The sequence below is a fragment of the Brassica oleracea genome, chromosome C5 (assembly GCF_000695525.1).
Source record: "Brassica oleracea var. oleracea cultivar TO1000 chromosome C5, BOL, whole genome shotgun sequence".
NCBI lineage: Eukaryota > Viridiplantae > Streptophyta > Magnoliopsida > Brassicales > Brassicaceae > Brassica > Brassica oleracea.
Window position 1 is genome coordinate 28,046,626 of NC_027752.1, and position 22,826 is coordinate 28,069,451.

The following is a 22,826-nucleotide window of genomic DNA, read 5'->3' on the forward strand; positions in this document are numbered from 1 at the left end:
TTAAAATGGAACTTTAAACTAAAGATTATTTTTTTAAATGATTAAAATTTGAGTTTAACTCTAAACAATAAACCTAAACTTTAGACCTAAACCTTAAATTTTAAATAATAATAAAAATATTGGATTTAATGTTCAAATATAAACTTTAAATATTTATAACTTTATAATTCTATAGTTTATGGTTTGAGGTTTATATTTAAGAAAAGATTAAAGCTAGAGTCTTGTAAGTAAGAATTGTATAAGTGATTGTAAGAGAACATATATCTCAAGATCAAGTTAAAGTCTCAACTTGAAATTCAAGAAACTATACATATTCAATTGATTTATATTCACTTGATATTGATAAGATGATCTTCAATATAACTTCTTAAAGTACTTGAATTCAGTTTTCCGATTTTAGGGTATGTTTGAGGTATTGCTGATTTATATAAACGATACGGCTGAGTTATCTAAACGATACGACTGTGATATATAAACGACACGGCTGAATAGTGTAAACATAGCATAAATCAAACACACGATACATGGGTGAGTTATGTTTTTTACATAAAAAACCAAAAATACATGTTTTCTGCACCATTTTGGTATTCATCCATGTATCCAAGCTTCAATGAACTCCTCTGTGTCGTCTCTGCTGAATCCATCACTTCTTTTTGTCTCCTTTATTTTCTTTTTGTTCAAATTTCTCTTTCACTCAGATCTGAAAAAAAAAATTAGATTATCCATATATGGGTATGAAATCACAAACAAACTTAATTAAATACATCCCACAATTACCGATCTGGGTGTTTTTTGGAATGTATTTGTCTTTTCTCCTCGGAATGCACACTTCTTATAACAAGGTTTTCTGAAATTGGCGAGAAGTAACTCAGCCACAACTGCATATATAAACCAGCCGTAAAAGAAAAGTAACTCAGCCACAACATAAATTAAAACTCAGCCACAAACTCGAAAAACGCAGCAGAGAAAAGGATTTCGGGCGATTGCAGCAAAAAATATTTCGTAAAAACGATTGGAGACAACGATTTCGGAGAAGACGATATCAGAGAAGACAATATCGGAGAAGACAAGACAGAGAATTAGTTCGAGGAACAGGCAGTAAACACAATGTCGATGACGATTTCAGGGAAGATGTGGTTAGGGTTCCTTTGTTCTTCGACGAAGTTGTGCTGTGTTATTGTGTTTTTTTTTCAACGTTATGTAATTAAAGAGATGGTTGATTGTTCTCTATTGATTATGTGGATACTTAATTAGTGATGTGGATTTAATGTTTAAAAATAATTTCAATTAAAAAAAACTAATCAAAGGCCCTTATTGTCATTTACTAGGGGTATCAAAACACTCTAGTAATTTTCAAAAGATGTATACCATTCTAGTAATAAACCAACTTTTCTATAACATTCTAGTTATATTCTCTTATTAATATGGTAGATTAAACTGAAAACGTTGTTCCTTTGTTTTTGGGATGTTTTTAATAGATTTTAGTTATTAGTATTTGTTAATATGTGGAGGTATATTTTCGAAATGGTTTGATATTAAATTTGTTAAAAATTTATTTTTCATAATATTTGTTTTACACACGATAATAAATCAAAATTCAAAAAGCGAGGTTTGTAGCAATGAACAAAACCTTGACATGTCTCTGCAGCTGAAACGAAGAAAGCTTTAGTAGTTTGATTGTTATGAATTTAACGCTTCTATATTTTTGTCCAAAACAAAGCTTCTACATCCAAATCTTACACACACACACACGAAAAAATCATATATAGTTAGGAAGAAATCATTTAATTACTTAAAAGCACATGAAAATATATTGAGTTGTATTGTATGTTTTTAGGAATGTATTCCAAAACCAAATAACAAACATGATTGAATATTAATTAGTTGTTAGATAGATAACAATATATTCAAAATGCTCTTAGTGAAATGTTTGGAAAATAATCACTAAATTAGGTGTTAATAGATTTTTTAAAATTTACAATTATATTTAAAATAATATTTTCTAATTTTTGGATTTTATCATTCGTTTATAATAATTAATTATAATTATAAATTAATTATATGTAAAAATAAGATAAAATAAATAATATTTTTAGTATATATATGTATATATTTAAAATTGTAGTCTTGAAATTTTATTATTATTATTTTCTTTTGGCTAAAACATATTAATTTATAGAATGAGAAATTTTTTTGTTAGGTATTAATTATCCAAACGTAAAATTAAATAACATTTCTAAAATTTATAGATATTAAAAAAATTATTTTAGTAATAAAAATATATAATTATAAAATATAATTAATCAATATTTCGAAAACTGTAATTACTATTGTATTTCTATTTATTATTATATTATTTATTGGTATAAATTATTACCATATTTTAAAAAAACTTGCCAAAAATATAAATCAACATTAAATGTAAATATCCATGTCATAATTTGTTTCAAGTCATGCCATTTTTGTTAATGTGCCAAGTCATCATTTTTTTCCAAAATTAATGTGGTGATGACACATGGCAAAATCACTTCTCAAATAATATATATATTAGGTGTTTTCCTGCACCATGTGCAGTGATAAATATGTAAAAGTTAAATTATTTAATATTATATATTTTATTATTTTTGACTAATATTTAATATAAAGTTGATTATTTAAGCATAAAATAAGCAAAAATAATAATTTTGTTTATTTTAATTTATATTTAATAATATATATGTAATATATTTAAAATTCGAATCTTAGGTACAAAATTTATCTATTTATTTCGGTTAAATGTATCAAATCAACTTGTATAAAATTACTAAAAAATCATATAAAAATTGTATAGTTATTAAAAATTATAACTAAATAATATTTATAAAATTTGTAGATATCTAAAAGAAACTAATGAAATTATGATTAACAATTTATTAGTATTTTTAAAAAGATGTAGAAAATTTTGAAAATATTAGTAATAAAAAATTATATAATTATAAAAATACAATTAAATAATGTATTTCAAAATTTATAATGCATATTTCAATATATTTATTTTAATGATGATTTATGAATTATTACCATATTTTAAGAAGTTTATCAAAAATATAAATCAACATTAAATGTAATGTATTAGTTATTGCCTTATTCTATAAAGTTTACCAAAAATATATGTCAGTAATAAATGTGATTGTCCATGTCATATTAACTATAAGTCATGTCATCAATCTTGTTAGCTATGTCATCCTTTTTTTTGTAAAAATGATTGTAGAGAGTACATGTGGCAAAATCACTTTGCAAATATAGTCTAGGGGATAGGATATTAGGATAGTCCTAATAACGAATTCTTGTAGTTATAAACATTTGCTAAATATAGCTTGTGATTTAAAATATAAAGTGTATAAGCTATTAATGTGATATTTCGGTTATATAACGTATAAGGTATTAATGTGATATTTCAATTATTGTTATTAATTTAATCTAAATTTATACAAAAAAAACTTTAGTTTATATGAAAAAAAAATACGTTTGTATACTAAAGATATGAAAACAACAAAAAAAGAAAGATATGAAAACAATACTTGCAACTGAGTTACTGATTATTATGATTTATTTGATACACTGATATGCGATGACATGCTAAATACCTCTGACTATGGTTATTATGTTATGTACACAATTGTTTTGACAATTTTAGTGTATATGGAGGTGTGTGTACATGCGAAGCGGTGGAGCGAGTGGATAAATTAAATAAAGAGAAATTAGGATTTGTACCAACGAAGTATCACCTAATTAGCTACATACCAAAAATACATATTTAGACATTGTTTGCAATTAATCTTGACTCTGTTACCCCTACTCCTTCTCGATGCTCATTGTTTTCATGTAAATGCAAAATCCTGCCAAATATTTGTAATATCTTTTCTTCTGAAACCATATCTTCTTAAAAAAGCCACATCAAACACAACTCTTTCTCAACGTTGTAAACATTTCGAAACTCAAAATCATGCTCTCTCTTCCTCGTTACTATTACTCATTATATATCATCTTCTTTCCTCACCATTGAAATCATTCTAAAATCCATGTTTCTGGCTTTAATCTTCGATAGCTCCTGTTGTAAATGAAATTTTTGTCACCTTTGTTGCGTCTCCGATGAAGCTCTATGCCGTTCTGTCTCATGTGAACCTATCGGCCTCTGCATCTCCTGTGAATCTCCGACCTCTGTGTCTCTGGTGAATCTTTCGGCCTCTGTCTCTGGTGAATCTCTCAACCACTGCCCCTCTAGTGAAGCTCTCCACCCTATGCAATGATGATACAAGTAGAGGAAGGTATAATAGAGCTTGAAGAGTGACTCGAAGGATTTTTCAAGGTGGTGATACAAACTAGGGGCACTCGGCCTTTGCATCTCCAATCAGCTCTCCAACTCTGCGTTGCTGGTGAAGCTCTCCACCGATACGTCAAAAGCCGTGCTCACCTTATCATTTTTGAGGCATTGGCCTTAGAGCACCCTTATCCTAGGTACCCATTATAGGTTGCCTAATTATTTTTTAGTAATATTTAAGAAGTAAAAGTTGGTTAGGGGATTTGGTAAGCAACTTATAATTTTTGCTCCTCCATTGCAACTTATTATTTTAGGTTGCTTAAATTTATTTAACAATAAAAAAAACCGTAAGAGAGGAGAGAACCAAAGCAAACCGTAATCAGGCTCATCCTCTCTCTTCTCATCTACCCTACACGTGTCCTAAACTACCGTCCCTTGCGTTGCCTCATCAAGCGACGTCCCCTTTAATTTTTAGTCTTTTTCATTTATTTTAATTGCCTCATTAGCCTAAGCAACTCTCTAACTACAGTGGATAATGATGCTTTTAGGCCTCCTCTCACATTAGTACATTTTGGGGTCCCCATATTCATAAATCATATAATCAATATATGACAATATGTTGAAAACTATACTATCTCTTAATACTTTCAAATAATTATGATCATTTCTATTAAGTTGTTGTGGATATTAATTTCATTATCTTTTTACTTTAAATGTTATTTTTAAATGTCAAGAACACTTTTTCTGCATATAATTTGGATTTATATATATATACAATTTTCAGTTGTGACCAAATTTTAATGTTTACCACTAATTTTCATTAGATAATTTTTTCTTAAAAATAATGTCAAAATTTAAGATAAGAAAACAATTTATTTTCTGGTTCATATTTAAAAAATTAATACTATTATTTGATATAAAATAAATCATTGTTGCCCCAGGCCCCTCATAGCCTTCACACGACACTGGATACGTCTCTGGTGAAGCTCCCCGCTGCTGAGTCTCCAGTGAATCTCTCCGCCTCTGTATCTCTGGAGAAGTTCGCCGCTGTTTCCCTGGTGAACCTCTCTGCCGTTGTGTCTCCATTGAGGCTCTCCGCTTCTGCATCTCCGGTGAAGTCCTCCATCACTGCGTCTCCGTCTGATATAGATGATATTATATATATACAGTACTTTTATGTTAAGCAACAATCCTAATTATTTACCGTATAAATATTATATTAAATATATAAGCAAAGATCTTGTTTATTTACCGTATAAATATTATATTAAAGCTATAAGAACTTGACATTATCAACAAATCCAATTTTAATCCTAAGTAACTCATTTTTTAAAGGTGTAAGTATTGTATTAGCCCTTCAAAAATTTGACATATACCAACGAATGCACATACCTAAACATTATTGATATTTTCATTTCATATGTATGAATTTGATTCTTATGATATCAAAGAATGTGATATACATTCAAGCAAGTTGTATTTCAAATAACTTATTTGTTAACTGTATAAATATTACTAGGATAAGACCTGCGTCTTGCGCATGATGAATTTATATTAAAATTATCTAAACATTGCACCTAGCCTAATTATGAATTATATTAAGTACACAGATTGTTAGCAAATTTTTATTATTTAAATTCATCACTTGACATATATATGTTAATCATATTAGGTAATTCTGTATGTTTTATTTAAGGAAAGAATATATAATAATTTCAATTTAATAGATGAACGGTCCATAATGTACATACTATATAATATAACATTCCTTAGTAATTTAATTTTGGACTAACAAACTTTTCAATTGATTCTCAAGCCGCCACGTAAATAAAATTAGCATTCTAATTACGTGATAACTCAGCAGTGCATTTTTTTTTAATTAGTACAAACTACATGTTATAACTTTTTAAATGTTTCTCTATTAATATATAGGGGATATTAACTCTCTAACAAATTGACACTACCAACAAATCAGTTTTTAACTTATTACTCAGTCTTAACTTATTTTTAATTTAAAAATAGGCCAATCTATCTATATTTATAAAATGGAGTTTACTCTCTCCAGGTGAAGACACGTCAGATGCCACGTCAGAAAGTTGAGTCTTCTGGTCGTGACACCTGTCATGCTTTTCCAAAAGGCAGCACTTCATTTAAATCACTATGCAATTAGGTTTTGCTGGGCTTTTATCATCAATTTCATTTCTTTCATTACGAATCTCTTTAAATGGGCTATTCGATTGATTTAGTGGTGGGCTTTAACGTTCAATTATTTTGTGGGCTCGGAAACACATTTTTTGGGCTAACCAAACAAAATCTAATTGTTTACCATCTTCGGACTTTCGTCTTCTTCTTCGATGAGTTTTAGGGTTTGTCGTTCTATGAACTTGACTAGGTCCAACTCCAATGGAGGTTCTAAGTGGTTGCATGTGTCAAATATTCGTGTTGGATCTCTTTGTCGGTCTCCTTCGTGGCGTTTCATCTCCGATTCATTGCGTCTGATATGTTACAGGATTAAGTGGTTCATCGCCATTAACAGCCTTCTTTACTCCTTGGACCCACTTCATCCACAAATACTATTCAAAACTTCTCATCTCCCTTCAAGGCGGTGAAAGTTCACCTATAAAAAGTTCTCTATTCTTCCCATAAACATCATTCTCAACAATCTTATTACAATCCAAACTTTGTTCTTAGTAAAATGACTAACTCATTCTTGCTGATCTGAAGACTGGAATTTAGCCAGAAACATCAAACACGGTGGTGAACTCATGGTTTAGATATGCTCCTCCAGGATGCTAAGGTGATTATGTTCTAATAAATCATGTTCATCGCTATTTTTGAACACATCTGCATCTAGATTCATCTTTATCAAAACCTGCACAGTTGCACTTCTCTTTCTCTTAGGACAGAAGCATCAACTACGTCAAGCCTGTCTGACTGCTTCAGCCTTCGTCTCCTCTTTCCCTCATGTAACTCCACCAAATCCACTCTTTTGAGTTTTGATCGGTGGTGGAAAAGGCTAAGTTTGCATCCGGAATGTCTATCTCCGAGCTCCAAGAGTGCACTCCGTCACGGCATAGATGGTTAACAACCTCCATAATAGGCTTAGACAGAGACGCCTCCAGCTCATAGATACAGATGTTTTGTGCTTCTTCTTCTTCTTCTTTCCAATCTATTTTATTGTTTGGGATTATTTGTTCTTAGACCTGTTTTGATTTCTTTAAGATTGAATTTTGTTAGTGGCCAAGTACTCGGGGGCGCAGGTTCTCCAGTGAAGTTCGGAGCGACGGGTCTGGTCTGTTGTCCTACTCTTTTAGAACACACCAGAAAAGTGAGTGAGAAGTTCCATCTCATTGGTTACATATATACTGCAAAGTATTATCTTTTTTATTCCTCCAAGTATGCATCTTTATGATGTTTTGTAACTAGCCATTAAGTGTTTAGTGTAACCAGTCTTTTAAGCTTCATTCACGTCACTGACCGGCTAACAGCAAAGGAGGCATTCAAAGGGAAGTGATGGTTATGAGCTCTTTGGAATCTATTGTAAACTTTTACCTATTATGAAATTGGTGGTATTAATAGCTGCACTTCTCTGTAATTCCTACTAAGTATTACATGTGATATCACTCAAATTACCCTAAGGAGTGAATTACTCTCTCAAATAAGAGGTTTGGATGTAGTACTTAGAGATCGAATCCACAGAGACTCTAGGATTACACAATAGATTATGGTCATGAAATAAATCTAGATTAATTGGTTTATAAGTTTTAAAACAGGAAATGGATTGTTGAGCAAGTTTATTGCTCGATCGATTTGTTTTGAGGTTGTTAACAGTTGAGAGAAATAGCTAGATTCAGATATGTTCTCAGGTATGATAAGTAATACTTAAAGTGGTTTTTAAGGGTTTATTGATATTTATTCTTCTTGAATTCAAACTAAGATATAATCAATCTGATTATCTAATTTGGATCTCGGATTTCAACTCTCGTATGTTAATCACGAGAAAGTGTCGATCGATAATTCTTTACGAATATCGATCGATACACCTTTCAAAATATCGATCGGCAGGGCTATCGCTGCGTCGATCTATACTTCTTCCAGAAAGCTTTACAGATGGATTTGATTTACATTCTCTAACTCACTAGACCAACTCTCGTCTGTATCTAGCCAGTTAGATCATACTAGTTAATTTCAGGTATTGAGTCAAACAATGGCTTGAGCTCAATTAATCATAATATCTAAGTTTAAAGGGTGTTCAATCCTAAACTTAGCTTTAAGCACAACTAGATGAAGAACTATATTTTTAAACACCCTAACAATTGGTATTGTCAGTAATACATTTATCAACCTATTGAGAAACCTAAATCTAACAACAGCAAGGACTACTCAGACATATTCATGAAACAAATAGTTATGATGGTCTGAATAATACTTAAATAAAATGAGTAAATAGAGTAAGCAACAAAATGAATGAAAGCAAGAGAGTTCAAGATCTTCTCTGTTTTGCAGTGTGATCTATCTCTCCAATTCTAAGCTCTCTCATTTCAATGGTGGCTTCTTGCTTCCTCCAAATCAGGTCTAAAAAGGTCTCTAGGCAAGTCTGCCTCTAAAATGATACAAAATCCTAATAAATAGCCTAACAGACGGCCATGGACTTAAAATGTAATTATTGAAACTTTTGTGAAACTTGAAATCTTCTAATTTGTCATTAAATCTCGGGTGGCTTCACTGTCTATCGATGAGAAGAGGTCAACATCGATCGATATTTGTTGGCAACCATCGGTCGATATTTCTTGGTAACCGTCGGTTGATATTTCTCGGTAACCGTCGACCATCTCCTATTTCCAGCAAAGCTCAAAAGATCTCCAAATACATCATTTTCTTCTACTTAGTACCTAAACATGTAATTACTCTAAATAGGCTCTATATATATATATATATATATATATATAATGGTAAATATATCTTAAACACTTATATAAACCATGGTTAATAATGGGTAAAATCCATGGTCTATCAATTCCCCCAGACTTACTTTTTTGCTTGTCCTCAAGCAAAACATACTAGCAGTCTTTTTGAAAGAGGTTTGAAAACAACATGGACTCACATAATTTTAAACTTAGAATCATCACATAATTTTATTAAATTAAAACATCAATCAAAACCCGTTGCAACGCAACGGGCTCATATCTTGTTAAGAATAAATCAGGATTAAGTACTTTTGTTTTAATAAACAGTTTATATTAAGTACTTGTGTTAAATAATAAATGATGAATGACCAAGTCTAATGGCTGAAATTGATGAGTTTGTCGACTTTCATTCTAAGTTTATTTCTTGCTCCATATTGTTTGTATCTCATACTAAGAACTTTTGAGCTGACCACCTTGCGAAAGGTGCTAGAGCTCGTGGTTTTTGCTTTTCCCATATACACTCTGAAGTCTCAACTTGGCTAGTGCTAGACGCCACTTGGTTGGCTTCTTCTTAATAAAAATATGGCGCTTTTGTTGTCAAAAAAATAAAATAAATAAATGATGAATTTGCTAAACATGATCTTCTTGTAGATACCAATACACTGTTTATTCTTATTTTTTTAGGAGTTAATTCTAGGTTCACCAACCAATAGAATTTCATTTTTTTATATTCGATATCTTAAAAAAAAAATATTGTCAAGTTATATTATGTTTAAAAAAACAAATAAATAAAAAAATAATAATAGTTATAAAATTTTTTAAAAAAAAATTTAATGTCGTCACCAAAACACTAAACTCTAAATCATAAATCCTAAACCATTGGGTAAACTCTAAACCCTTGAGTAAATCCTAAATTCTAAATCAAAAACACTAAACACTAAAACACTAAACCATAAACCCTAAATCTTTGAGTGTTTTAGTGTTAAGTGTTTTTTATTTAGAGTTTATGATTTATTCAAGGGTTTAAGGTTTACCTAAGGATTTAGGGTTTACCAAGGGTTTAGGGATTAAGATTTAGTGTTTTGCTGACGACGTTAAAAATAATTTTAATTTTTTTTTATAACTATGACTATATTTTTATTTATTCTTTTTCCTTTTTATTTTAGTAGTATTATATAACTGACAATATTTTTGTTTCTTTTTTAAAAAAAAAATATTGAATATGAAATAACAAAATTTTATTGGTTGGTGAGGTTCACACTAGGAAGTGAATCCAAGAATAAGTTTATTTTTCCTTGATAGCGGCTGACAAGTATAACAAGTATAACAAGATTTTTGGGGCCAATGTTTCAAATAATTAGGTATCAAGGATAGTTGACGTTGTCTAAATAAACTTCAGTCACCTTTGTATAGAGAAATCATGATTTGTCTACTGTTAGATAACATTATAAGTTGTTCATGAATGTAAATCTAACCAAAATCTCTCATCAGATATAATACTTTTCATGCAAAAATCATTTGTTTGACATCTCATAAGTTGATGTCATAGAGGTCTAGATGTTAGATCCTCAAACACTAAAAATATAATTAAACTCAAATAAGTTGATGTCAGTGACTCATAGATGTTAGAGCATGATTATCGGCTAAGACTTTTTTTGGTCCTTAAATTTTTTATTTTTTTTTCTGATTTAAAAAAAAAATATGAACCAATTGCTAGTCGTCATGTGTCAGTGGAACCCGCAAACAGTTAGAGACAACTTTTGGAACGTTTCTTAATTAAAAACATTTGAGCAAAGTTTCTAGCAAAAAAGTGGTGGCTCCACACCAAAACCACTAAGGACCAATGTTGAGACTACCAATAATGTTGCTTTTACATCTTCAAACCCTAAAATATAAGATGTCAAACAAATGTCTCGGGCCTGAAAAGTATTATATCCGACTATTGATGCACGATTTATAAAAAAAAAAAACTGTGTATTTCATACTAATTATCATAGTTTATATATAAAAAAATTGATGTCATAGAGGTCATAGATGTTAGATCCTCAAACGCTAAAAAATATAAGATTTCAAACAAATTGGGCCTATTCGAGGATAAATAACTTGGGCCCAAGTTACAATGGGTATGAAAAGAGCGTCCAGATTATCAAAGGAGGTAACATATAAGCCACCACACCACCTTCAGAAGAAACCCTACTCTAAAACGGCGACAGCTTCTGTACTCAGTCCTCTCCCTCAGGCAGCTCTTCTCTTCGAGATCGCACAATGGTAATTAGAGCTCTACGTTTTCCTTTTCCCCTTTCTCAGTTAGTTGCCATCGATCTCGATCAGTGTTAGTTTTGCCGTTGAATGTTTCTATGTTTCGATCTTCTGTCGGTGCTGGTTTTGATGTTTTGTCTTCTGTCAAGGCTGGTTTTGATGTTTGGTTTTCTGTTTGTTATTATTGTGTAGTCTCTGGTTGCAAACGAGGAGTTCCAGCACATTCTACGTGTGCTCAATACTAATGTGGATGGGAAGCAGAAGATCATGTTTGCCCTTACCTCCATCAAGGGTATTGGCAGGCGTTTGGCCAACATCGTCTGCAAGAAAGCTGATGTCGACATGAACAAGAGGTATGCTTTGTCTTACGAACCTTCAGAAAGTTAGAATGTAAACTAGTGCTTCTTTGCATCGGACAGATTAGTGTATGCGTTTTGAATCATTTCTGTTTTGGCTTATCAATGACACTAAGTTGTTTTAACTTTCTTTATATGAAATTGTTAGCCTAAACATTTACTTTTCTTATTGTTGTTTTTACTTCGCCGCAGATTATGGTTTGTCACTGTAACATGATAACTGTAGAACTGCCAGGGATTTATATGTTCAGCGAAAACTTGTGTAGTGTATTCTAATGGTCTTGTGCACATCCTTTGAATCGACCAGATTGTTCTGTGTGTTTTGAGTTCTTTTCAGCAAGTTATAGGTCATGTCTGCTTTGACTAATTAATTATGTTTCCACTTTGATATCTTGAGTGTCTTTAAATGAAACATTTGCATTTCTTATGTTAGTTCTGACAATTTCTCCCTTTGTTTGTTTATCAGTTTAACATATTTGTATGTTGAGCGAAAAATTTCGTAGTATATCCTAATGGTGTTGTGCACATGCTGTTACGATCTCTGATTTCAGGGCTGGTGAGTTGTCTGCAGCTGAGATCGACAACCTCATGACCATTGTTGCCAACCCAAAACAGTACAAGATCCCAGACTGGTTCTTGAACAGACAGAAAGACTACAAGGACGGAAAGTACTCTCAAGTTGTCTCCAACGCCCTTGACATGAAGCTCAGGGATGATCTTGAACGTCTCAAGAAAATCAGGTAAAATCTCCCAATACTGATTCCGATCAGATTAACTTGTTAATACTGTGTGTTCTCTTATGGGGTTTAAATTGAATGAGTTTGTATGTAACGTTGGCTTTGTGTTTAGGAACCACCGTGGGCTGAGACATTACTGGGGTCTCCGTGTCCGTGGTCAACACACCAAGACAACTGGTCGCAGAGGCAAGACTGTTGGTGTCTCTAAGAAGCGTTAAGCCAATGATGGTAGCTCCAGCTGGATTCAATCTTTGATAAAGACCGTCTTTTAAGTTCTTTGAACAATTTTGCACAACTCTATTTATGTGTTCGTTTATGAGAAACCTTCGCTACTGTTTTATTACATATTTTGTTACTTGGTCTTTATATCACTTATCTTATTACATCGTTTTCTTAGCCTATTCAGTTGCTTTTTTCTGTTCTTCTATATAGAAAGCAGAACGGTTCCCAGATTTGATCAAATAAAAACTTGACTCCGCTGAGTATTACAAAAAAAAAATCTCAATCATCTGTATAAAAAATCATTTTGTTCGTTAATTGTGTGGTGCTAGAGAAAAACAGAGCTCAAAAACAAAGATGTAAACTATGTGATGGTCGTGAACATTTACTACTTAAATACTAGTACTAGGATTTGTCTTCGTTGTCGTCAGAATCAGAAGCAGCTCCAAGTTTCTGTTGACGGGTAGTTGGAAGAGAATAGCTTCGTCGCTCTTTCCCACCTGGCTTAGAAGAGGCATTGCCGTACCAGATCATACCAAGTACTGCAATGATCATTCCAATGACCACGTGCAAGTTTAGACCTTCTCTACCAAAGAAGAAGAATCCCATTACGAGCACCAGGATCGTCTTCATGTGTCCCAGGACTTGGAACGATACCGCTGTGAATCTCCCGATGCAGATGAACTGACTTAGGTTGGTCCCAATCGCTATTGTGCACGACAGGGTTATAAACAGCTGCAGAATTCACAAGAAAATTGTTAGATTCCAAATGAGTTTATAACCATGTTGGCGCAGAATGATTTTGGCCTTAAGAGCATAGAGACAAGGTTCTTAAGTTATCTTAGAAACAGCCATTGAATTTGCATGTATAGAATCTGCTAAACAAGAAAACTATCATAATGATGCTATCATTCCTTTGTGAGGAGAGACAAGTTGAATCTAATGCCAATGAGACTTAAGGGATGAAACTTATTGGCGCTTACCACAGAGACCAAGTTGTAGTCGAACATGTCTACTCTTTTTTCTGTGAGCCAATAATCAAGAAACGGACCAACAACCAGCAATGTTGCGGCTTGGGCTGGAGCGGTATGTCCCAAAAGGTTGAATGAGCTAAGCGAGTACTTGCGCTGAAGGTAATGTACATACTGCATTCATACGTATAAACGAACGCCAAGCTTAGTTTTGAGTCAAATAAAGAAACGATATGTTACTTTACGAAGAGAAAGAGCAAGAACGAGAACGCTTACGTATTGTTGCAGAGAAGTACTCCACACAGCAACAAAAGCGGCTAGGAAGCCTTTGCTATTCACACTAACGTCAGTGACAGTGCAAACACCAACACCCACAAGAACCAATCCTATGCTAAGCTTGGTGTCTCTGGAGTAACGGATCTTATCTAACACCATTTCCAACAAGCAGGATACAGGAATCATGCTGAGCTTTGCAATCTGGCAAGCAACACAGAACATCAGGAAAATGAAAGATTAGACGTTGATGCAGAAGCATTTACTACCTGATAAAAACCGACAGAGTTCCACATAAGACTGACGTTCATTCCAACGATGGAGAAGTTTGCAAAGAGAATAAACCTCAGAAGCTCGGGAAAGGGAAGATGAGAGGGGTGAATGTAACCAAGACATCTGAGAACAATGGTCATGAGAGTTGTAAAAGCGAAATGTAAACCGGTTAAGGTTGTAGCTGCAAGGGAGTAGAGAGAGACATGAGAGGAATGAATAGATTAAATACATTAAAAAGGGAGATGATAGTTACCAAAGCTATAACCATAAGTGGCCATTAGAGCTTTATTGACAATGATGATACCAACAGAAGTGACGACATTGAACATCCAGGCAGCAGCATCTACTGCTACTTTCTTATCTGCTTTACTAACAGGTGCCATTTTTAAAAAAAAAAACTTTCTCTCTTCCTCGCAAATCTCTTGTTCAATCTCCCATCCTCCAGAGAGACTCACTTTCACTTTCCACTAAGCTTTAAGATCATACAGAAAGCGCAGAATCAGAACGAAGCAAAAGCTTAAAACTTGCAGAGAGATAGTGCAAACCAAACCCATTTGGTTCGATCTCGATTCTGACGTGTTAATTAACAGTAGCTTGAATGATCAAAATCAGAAAGCGAAAGAGTTCAATCTCGAGAGAGAGAGAGATATCCCTAATTGGAAACGACCGATCCTTTCCCTCATCATCAAATCAAATGAAAGGAGACGACGCGAATTTAAGAGAGAATCTGAGAATACGGAGTGCAATTACCTCAAGTTTCAGGAGAGCAATCCGATATGAAAGAGGCGGAGGTGATCGGAGTAGAGTAGAGCACCGGAGCCGTCGACGGCAAGGGAGAGTGGCCAGTGGCAGTGATGGGCTAAACAATTTTTGAATAAAGCAAAAAAAAGTAATCGGGAAGAGGTTGGTTGGGAAGTGTAAGAGGCTCGTGGAGCGAGACTAGTACCAGTCAGCTTCACCAATTTCCTTCTTTTAAATTTTAATGTTTTTATTTTCAGTTTTTCCTACGAATATTAATTAAAATATGAATAGTACTAAATCATTTTTTGACGTTCAAAATTTCATTCTATTACTCAAGCTCGAAGTGGTCTGGTTAACCAATCCAGAATAAAACAACTAATAAAATGTAACTCTCTATGAAAGGATTTACAAGTCTTAGCTAAAAAGTCTAAAATCTGATTGCGCGTTCGTGGAACATGAGTGATGTTGAAAATCCGGAAAGCATATATGTGGCGTCTCTATCCTCTCTAATTCCGTCGCAAATCTTGGCCAAGCCTCAGATTCCTTTATCATTGCAATCAGCTCCTTACAATCTGTCCTGAAGCTCTGACATGTTGAATGTTGAAGCATATTCTCCATCGTCCATCGCAGTGCTTCTACTTCCGAATGCAAGGCCGATTCGCGTCGAGTGAAATTTCTTGTCCCCATAAGTTGAATGTTCCCACCACTGTCCATCCAGACCCATCCACATCCACTAAAGTGAGCAGATGATGTCCAAGATCCATCTAACAAGCAAATATTACCCAATCTTATGACTTGGGGTTCGTCAGTATTGTTATCTTGTATCACTGGTTGTACCACTTCGTTTGCATCAAACCAGGCTTGGCATTCACTTTCTGCATGTCGAACTAGCTCCAAAGGATCTCTATCTATCCTCCTGAAAAGTTCATCGTTCCTAGCCTTCCAAATATACCATATTATCCATGGATAAGGATCATTGTCTCGTTCTGGCTCGATAATGCTATTTTTCCCCCAGAATAGGCAGTCCATATTTGTGTAGAAACCTGGTACTGAGAATATATATGGGCTTGTTAGAGTTGATGATAATGATCAAACTTGGAGAGCTGGCGGACATTCAAATATGGCATGGGTTACAGTCTCTTCTAGTTCTCCACATTTTGGGCAGTAGTTGTCACACCTCATATTGCATCTTGTTAGGACATGTACCAATTCGTGATCCACCATATCTATCGCTCCTCGAATGGTCCTCCCGTCTACGCATGATCCTATCAGTATGTGATCCTCGATAGTTGCTTTCTCCCTCATACTTCTTGACGCTAGAAGCATATCTCAAACTGCGAGAGTGATTATACCCACCAGCACTTAGATCATTACCATAACGAGGTTGCAGTACATGATTTTGATGCGTCTTAGACTGATTGTGCCTCTTGTCCAAAGGGATTTGCACTCTAATGAATACATCTCGTCACTCTATCTGTGGTTGTAACCTATTTTTAACTTCCAAAGACGGGCAATACTCCTTCTCAGGAGTTATTATACCACAGGTTGAACAATGTTTGAATAACATTTCATACTTGATTTCCAGCATGACCTCATCCCCTTCCGGCGACTCAGCCTTACGCGAGAACTTTAAAGGCCAGCGGGTATCCACATCGATGAGCATACGACCCTCAGTGTGTTCCACTTTATCGACATGTCCCATTCTAGAACCTACCTTTTGCAGATTTCGATCAGTCCATAGGTGCAAAGGGATGCCTATCAGATGAACCCAAAGTGGGATTATCCATGGGTAATCGTCATGGACAATGGGTTCCCAACGGACCAGCACAAACATGCAGAAGTTGAAGTGGAACGGTCCCTGACAAAGAACCGATTGAAGGTCTTCTTATGTGGTGAAGTTTAAAAGGAAGTTCCCATTACCCAAATCATTAGCCGTAATGCGGTTAGCTAAAACCCAATGCGAAGGCATTTTTTGCAGGAGTTTCTCAACGTTTTGTTTCTTGGGATTAAGGATCTTTCCTATCAATGACAAGCTGAATTCATCAAAGATTTTTGGATCATCCTGGCTTGTAAGTTTGATCGGTTCGTCATCGTCCTCAAAAAGTATTCCTTTCCCCTTGATATCCGCCATATGGGCAGATCGATTCCTGTAAGGGGACCCCATACGAAGGTATGGATGTCTGATCCTATCTACAAAGGAACCCGGCTGATCGTTATGATAAGGATCGTATTGATCAGAGAGGGGTTGATATTTTGATGAAAATATTCAATCTGATCTTTAATAAATGAAACATATCGCCTTCAAGCCCTTGACGCAGTGATGTAGGAGATCAGAGAGTAATGTAGGAGATCGGAGGCGCAGAGGAACGTTTGATAATCTACACGTCAATGAACTTGTTGATTAGGTGGAGATCAAAGTTTCTAGGAAAACTTTAACCTAGTAAAATCGAGAACATAAATCAAGCAATGACGCTATCATTGTTTGGGAGAAAATATATCTGGAAAGCCTTCCTGAGATCAGAGAAAACAGTTTGATCACAAGGAATGTGGGATAGTCTCCCTTGCGATGAAGAAACTGGAGCAGAGACCATCAAGATGCAAGATCTACGTCAACGGAAGCTGGATCTTGGAGTCGCCATCGTCATCCCCTCGAGAGCGGCAAGGTTTTTCACATTAAAATCTTTTTTTTAAAGGATGTTAGTTAAAAAAAAGACATATGATACGGGGGGATTGGTTGTTGGACTAAATGTAGCTAGTGACTTTAGATATAGTTTCTATTTTCATCCATGGAAATTATCAATTATGCTTTATGTAGTTTTTAAATCTAAAGCTAAAAAATAAAAACTCTCATTGTAAGATCTTTGTTTTATAAAGAAAAAAATATTGTAGAAATAATTTTTCTTTTCATTTAGTTTCTACAACCAATGACTCCATAGATATTCTTATATTATTTTGGGTGGGCATAGATCAAATATCCAGATTATGAAGGTATTCTTAATCTGATCCGTTTTGTCTGAATAATTAATCATCCAATCTGATTCGATCCCTAGCCATCCAGATATTCCGTGTTCTGAATATCCAATTTTTTTTAGTTTTTAACCAGATATGCAATTCAATATGTACATATAAAATTTACAAAAATAAAAATCTGCAAATAATATTTTATTACAAAAAAATGATTTACTTTTAAAAATTCTAATAACCAATATAATAAATTTAATAAATAAAAATATTTTTTTAAAATTATATAAAACAGAATATATATATATATTTCTTTAAATATAAGCATATATGCGTGTAACGAAACATATAGTAGGATATTTGTTCCTAAAAATATTAATATTTTTTATTTGATTTTTTTTTTATGGATATTGCATATATGTATTTGTTTTCCATCATAGAATTATAGACATCCGAATTTTTTGATTCGATTCAAAACTAATAATGAATTGAATCAAAGTGAATGGATATTTTGCCAGCCCTAACTATTACACCCTATTTTCATGTTTGGATAATTTCCATTTTCTTGCATAGGTTAATTTTTGTATTATAGATGTTCAAATGGATTGTAAAAAAGAAAAACACCAACTGTTTTCATTCAAATTGAGTTTTCATCTTTTGGTTGATGTTCATAGTGAAAATATACTCTGACCTACAGACATTGGAAAGCATAAGGTGTTAGCCTTCTCCATGCAGTGCAAGACCACACGTTGTCATGGTGGAAATTGGCTTGTCATAGAGGAAGATTGTAAGACTAAGCTATTACATCTGGATGTGTCTTAAATCTCATTGCACCGGTAAAATTCCAACATTTGTTGGATTGAAATCGAGATAAGTATTCCTAAAAAGATAGGAAAATCGAGTTTTGAGGTTGTTATATATATGAGTCCAAGGGATTGTAAAGTTATTCACTCACATAAAAATATATAAACTCTAAACGGGTATTTGCCTTAATCGATTTTGCTATCTTCTTTTTTCAAGTTTTCTTTTAACATTGGATAACACATTACATCATTATATAATCTCCAACTCTATTAAATATTATGATTAACTACCTGCAACATATGCAATATTGATGTACAGTTCCACAAATAAGGATTTCACGATGAATCTCTCCCCGAAATATTTGGATCAACGGATGATTCTGCATGTACGACATCCCCGATGGACAGATTCTTTCCCAGCAAACGACAACAACGAACGGTTCTATCTACAGTACTCTGAAACTTTTGATAAGCTTCGCATCCTATAATATGCAAGAAATTGCATTGTTTCGAATCTCATACCTGGATATAAAAAGCCTTTAAACTTTAGGCTAGGCTTGGGCATTTCGAGTAACGGTTCGGTTCGGGTATTTCGGGTTTTGGGTAGTTTGGATAGGGGGCTAGAGGATCCATTTACTACTTGACCTATTTTCTGTTCGGTTCGGTTCGGATAGTTTCGGGTTCGGTTCGGTTCGGAAAATCGCAGAAAAAATTTGGTTCTCATTTGGATCCGGTTTGGGTTCGGATAGTTCGGGTAGTTCGGATAATTTGGATAAACTATCCGTTATTTAGGGGAAAATGTCAAATAATTATGATGATTTAGATAATTTTTTTAGATATTTCGAATTACTTTGGATATTTCGGATACAACTATGGAGATAGTTTCATATACTTTTGAGTAGTTCAGATACTTTATAATAATTTAGTTATCCTCAACTATTTTCAGATACTTTTAATAAAATTTTAAATTAAAAATATATATTTAGTTATGTTATATGTATATAAAATTTATATTTTTATATATTCGGGTATCTTTTTAGTTCTTGGTTCGGTTCGGTTATTTTAGATATAAAAATATATGAACCGTTCGGATATTGGTCCGATTTTGGTTTCTGGTATTTCAGTTCGATTTTTGTTCGGTTCTTCGTTCCGGTTATTTTACCCGGGCCTAACTATCTTCATGTTTAGGTCGTATTTGTTCGCACCAAATACAAAAAAAAAAATCAACGCAAGTTGGCCTAGTGGTCTTGAGGGAGCAAAAAGTCCCAATACGGATCCGAGTTCGATACGCGCTGGCTACGGAATGACTTAGGCCACTTGAGGGTACAGACGCAGGCTGGTTCCGGACTCAGGGGGATTAGTCGGTTGGCCACGGCCGCCGGATCACCTTCTGATTAATAAAAAAAAATACAAAAAAAAGAACATAGAGCTAGAGAACACCGTAGAAGACACTCAAACATGGCGAGAATGACAGGATTGGAAACTACTGGCTTTTTTTCGAGGAGAATCTAACCGGGTCACCCAACTGGTTTGCAATTTTGGGAAACAACGAAAGTTTTCAATATAATCCCTCCTCCATGATCAAAATTTAATGAATACGATTGATTCGCTGGCCTACTTCAAATGTTTAGAAAGGAGAAAAAGAGTTGCAAGTTCCGACATTTCAACATCTCCAAAGTGATTTTTGAATTGATTCGGAAAAATCATCATCATAATAGAGAGCAGATATAGTTGTCAATCATCGAAAATTGCAGACTATACGATGTCTGGTCAGTTTCTAACATGATTGTAGTATATCAAAACGGGTCCCACTCACGCGCCGCTTCTTTACTTACGAGTCTGACTCATCGCCAAAGCAAAAATCATCAAAAAAGAAAATCGTATCTCTCTCTCCACGCTTACGCCGGCATACTCTCCGGGCATCTCAGATCCGTCAAGTGAAACGTGAGTCTCCTTCCTTTTTCGCCATTTGATACATATTTTCACACTTTTGTTTGCCCTTCTTTTTGTTTTTTTCACTATTTCCTTCCAAATATTTTTTTTTTTTATCTCGGTTTTACTTCATACCATACCAGATTAGGAAGAAGAAGAAACACTGGTCTTTGGATGTGTAAATGAGCATTATTCACAGATGTTATTTGCAGCAGAAGGTGGAGGCTTCTTCTCTTCATCAGCTTCTGGGTACAGCAACGGTTTAGCCCTTCTTCTACTAGGCCACAAGGATGAACCCAAACCTGTAATAGTATCCCCGTGGAGACATTATCATTTGGTAGTCGAAGAAACCGATACCAAGTTTCAATTAGATTCTTCTAAGAAATGGCTCTCACGTGCCTGCACTTCCCTTACATGCTTTGGTCGCAAATCTGATAGACCCGACAATCCTTCCCAACCACAAGATTTCCCTTCTGACAAGAGGGACGGTGCCCAACAGAGTGTGGACTATGAATGTAGTAGTAATAGGTTTGCACTTAAGAGCAGCCTCAAGAAAAGATCATTTAGCGATGCTCTTCTTGCTGATGATGATGTGAGTAGAGATAATGATGTGTTGAATCATGCTGACAGAAGGAAAGTCCAGTGGCCTGACACTTGTGGTATTGAGATTGCTGAGGTCAGAGAGTTTGAGCCTAGGTATGTGTGGATTCCTTTTTCTTATGAAATTACACTCCAATCTTTGTATGTGTGGCTCATTATAGGTGTCAGTTTTGGCGTATGTTTAGATTAGGGAATAAATAACCTGTATTCTTATGAAATGCATATATCGTTTCCTGAGATTTGATAAGTAGTAACACTCTAGATCATGAATAAGCAGCACTTCAATGGAATAAAAAAAAAATATTGAACTCGTTCATTCTTTGAATACATGTTACTCTTAATGTAGACTGGTGATGTTTATACACAACAGTTTTCTTTCTTCTTAAGAAGCTGTGTTGTACTTGTTATCATTCACGTTTTGTCTTTATTTTCTTTTCCACTTGTCATACCAAGTACCAACGTTTTGCTCCTCTTAAGGTTCTATTTTGCTCTGAATGAATATGCAGTGAAGTGGATGGATTGGATGATGAGTTGGATCATGGAAATAGAAAAAGCTGTATGTGCACAATCATGTGACCAGATCTTCGATCAAGAAGAAGCTAAAGGCATGTTTTCAGACACAAAAGGGCTTTCATTGGCACAGCTCATATTGTTGAATGTTGAGATAGATGCGCTCTGTTTCTGGCCAAGTTCTTGTGCACCTTTGACATAATATATGGAGAAAGAGTTTTGGATAAGAAGAGGAACTTTTGGATGTGTACCTTTTGTAGCCACTTGATGATTTGTCCAATTTGTGCTGTGCTATAGAGATTATTCAATGTAACAACATCATACCCTCTGTCCTGTAATGATAAAAAAAATCCACACCACAACTTTTGGAGTTGAAAATTCAACAAAAAAAAAAAAAAAGGATTTCAAGTGTTAATTCTTCAGTTTCCATGTTTTAGTTGCCAATCATTTTGTTCAAGTGATATTTGTTACGTTCACACGCGTGGGATTATTTCCAAAGGTACCGTTAACCAAAAGCCGTTTATGCAAAAGCTAAGACTTGGCCATGTCTCATCCACACAGAGATTACCATAGACTATACACAACAGTTGCTTCAACTAAAGAAACCCATTAACGAAAGAAAGATGTCTCAGTGGCTTCGCCGATTCAATGTATCAGGATTCTTAATGCTTCTTCTTCTACAACTTCGTCGTCTTTCAGATTCTCTACGAGTAAGCCATGTGTCTTCATGATTAGATGTTCTCGGGCCGAAGGTCCCTTGAGAAGGCCGTCTGCTCCTCCTACTCTCCGGGAGCCTTCACTTCCGCAAAAAGAAGCTTGAAGCTACTGGTCTGAAGCCAACAATTGACAGCTTTATGGATATATTTGCTTCATCATAACCTTCAGAGTGAGTCATGGAAATTATAATTCTGTTTACTTTTGGTTCTCTTTTTGCAACCAAAGTACTCTGCTTTTGACTGATGTAATTTGTAAATTTTGGTTAAA

General features: G+C 34.3%; 4 protein-coding genes across 8 annotated transcripts; 2 read left to right on the plus strand and 2 right to left on the minus strand.

The window, feature by feature from the left end:
- Positions 1-11,373: 11,373 nt before the first annotated feature.
- Positions 11,374-12,944, plus strand: LOC106294912 (40S ribosomal protein S18). Its single transcript, XM_013730619.1, has 4 exons — positions 11,374-11,475; positions 11,659-11,819; positions 12,374-12,562; positions 12,672-12,944. The coding sequence occupies exons 1-4, from the start codon at positions 11,473-11,475 to the stop codon at positions 12,775-12,777; spliced, it is 459 nt and encodes a 152-aa protein (XP_013586073.1). The 5' UTR covers positions 11,374-11,472; the 3' UTR covers positions 12,778-12,944.
- Positions 12,945-13,042: 98 nt separating this feature from the next.
- On the minus strand, positions 13,043-15,213 carry LOC106294911 (UDP-galactose transporter 2-like). Of its 2 annotated transcripts, XM_013730616.1 has the most exons (6): positions 15,046-15,213; positions 14,549-14,767; positions 14,292-14,476; positions 14,026-14,226; positions 13,762-13,923; positions 13,184-13,513 (listed from the first exon to the last, which is right to left on the minus strand). In XM_013730616.1, exons 2-6 carry the CDS (start codon positions 14,676-14,678, stop codon positions 13,184-13,186), a joined length of 1,008 nt encoding a protein of 335 aa, XP_013586070.1. In that variant the 5' UTR covers positions 14,679-14,767; positions 15,046-15,213. The 2 variants fall into 2 exon arrangements, with proteins under 2 accessions (XP_013586072.1, XP_013586070.1); XM_013730618.1 differs by lacking the exon at positions 15,046-15,213 and having other exon boundaries at positions 13,043-13,513; positions 14,549-14,678.
- A 994-nt stretch (positions 15,214-16,207) lies between these two features.
- Positions 16,208-17,167, minus strand: LOC106344908. The gene is made up of 3 exons (XM_013784201.1): positions 16,991-17,167; positions 16,611-16,894; positions 16,208-16,370 (listed from the first exon to the last, which is right to left on the minus strand). Exons 1-3 carry the CDS (start codon positions 17,165-17,167, stop codon positions 16,208-16,210), a joined length of 624 nt encoding a protein of 207 aa, XP_013639655.1.
- Positions 17,168-20,655: 3,488 nt separating this feature from the next.
- LOC106294913 lies at positions 20,656-22,204 on the plus strand. Of its 4 annotated transcripts, XM_013730623.1 has the most exons (3): positions 20,701-20,744; positions 20,881-21,428; positions 21,839-22,204. In XM_013730623.1, exons 2-3 carry the CDS (start codon positions 20,932-20,934, stop codon positions 21,906-21,908), a joined length of 567 nt encoding a protein of 188 aa, XP_013586077.1. In that variant the 5' UTR covers positions 20,701-20,744; positions 20,881-20,931; the 3' UTR covers positions 21,909-22,204. The 4 variants fall into 4 exon arrangements, with proteins under 4 accessions (XP_013586074.1, XP_013586076.1, XP_013586077.1 ...); XM_013730620.1 differs by having other exon boundaries at positions 20,656-20,744; positions 20,876-22,204; XM_013730622.1 differs by having other exon boundaries at positions 20,664-20,744; positions 20,932-22,204.
- Positions 22,205-22,826: the final 622 nt, after the last annotated feature.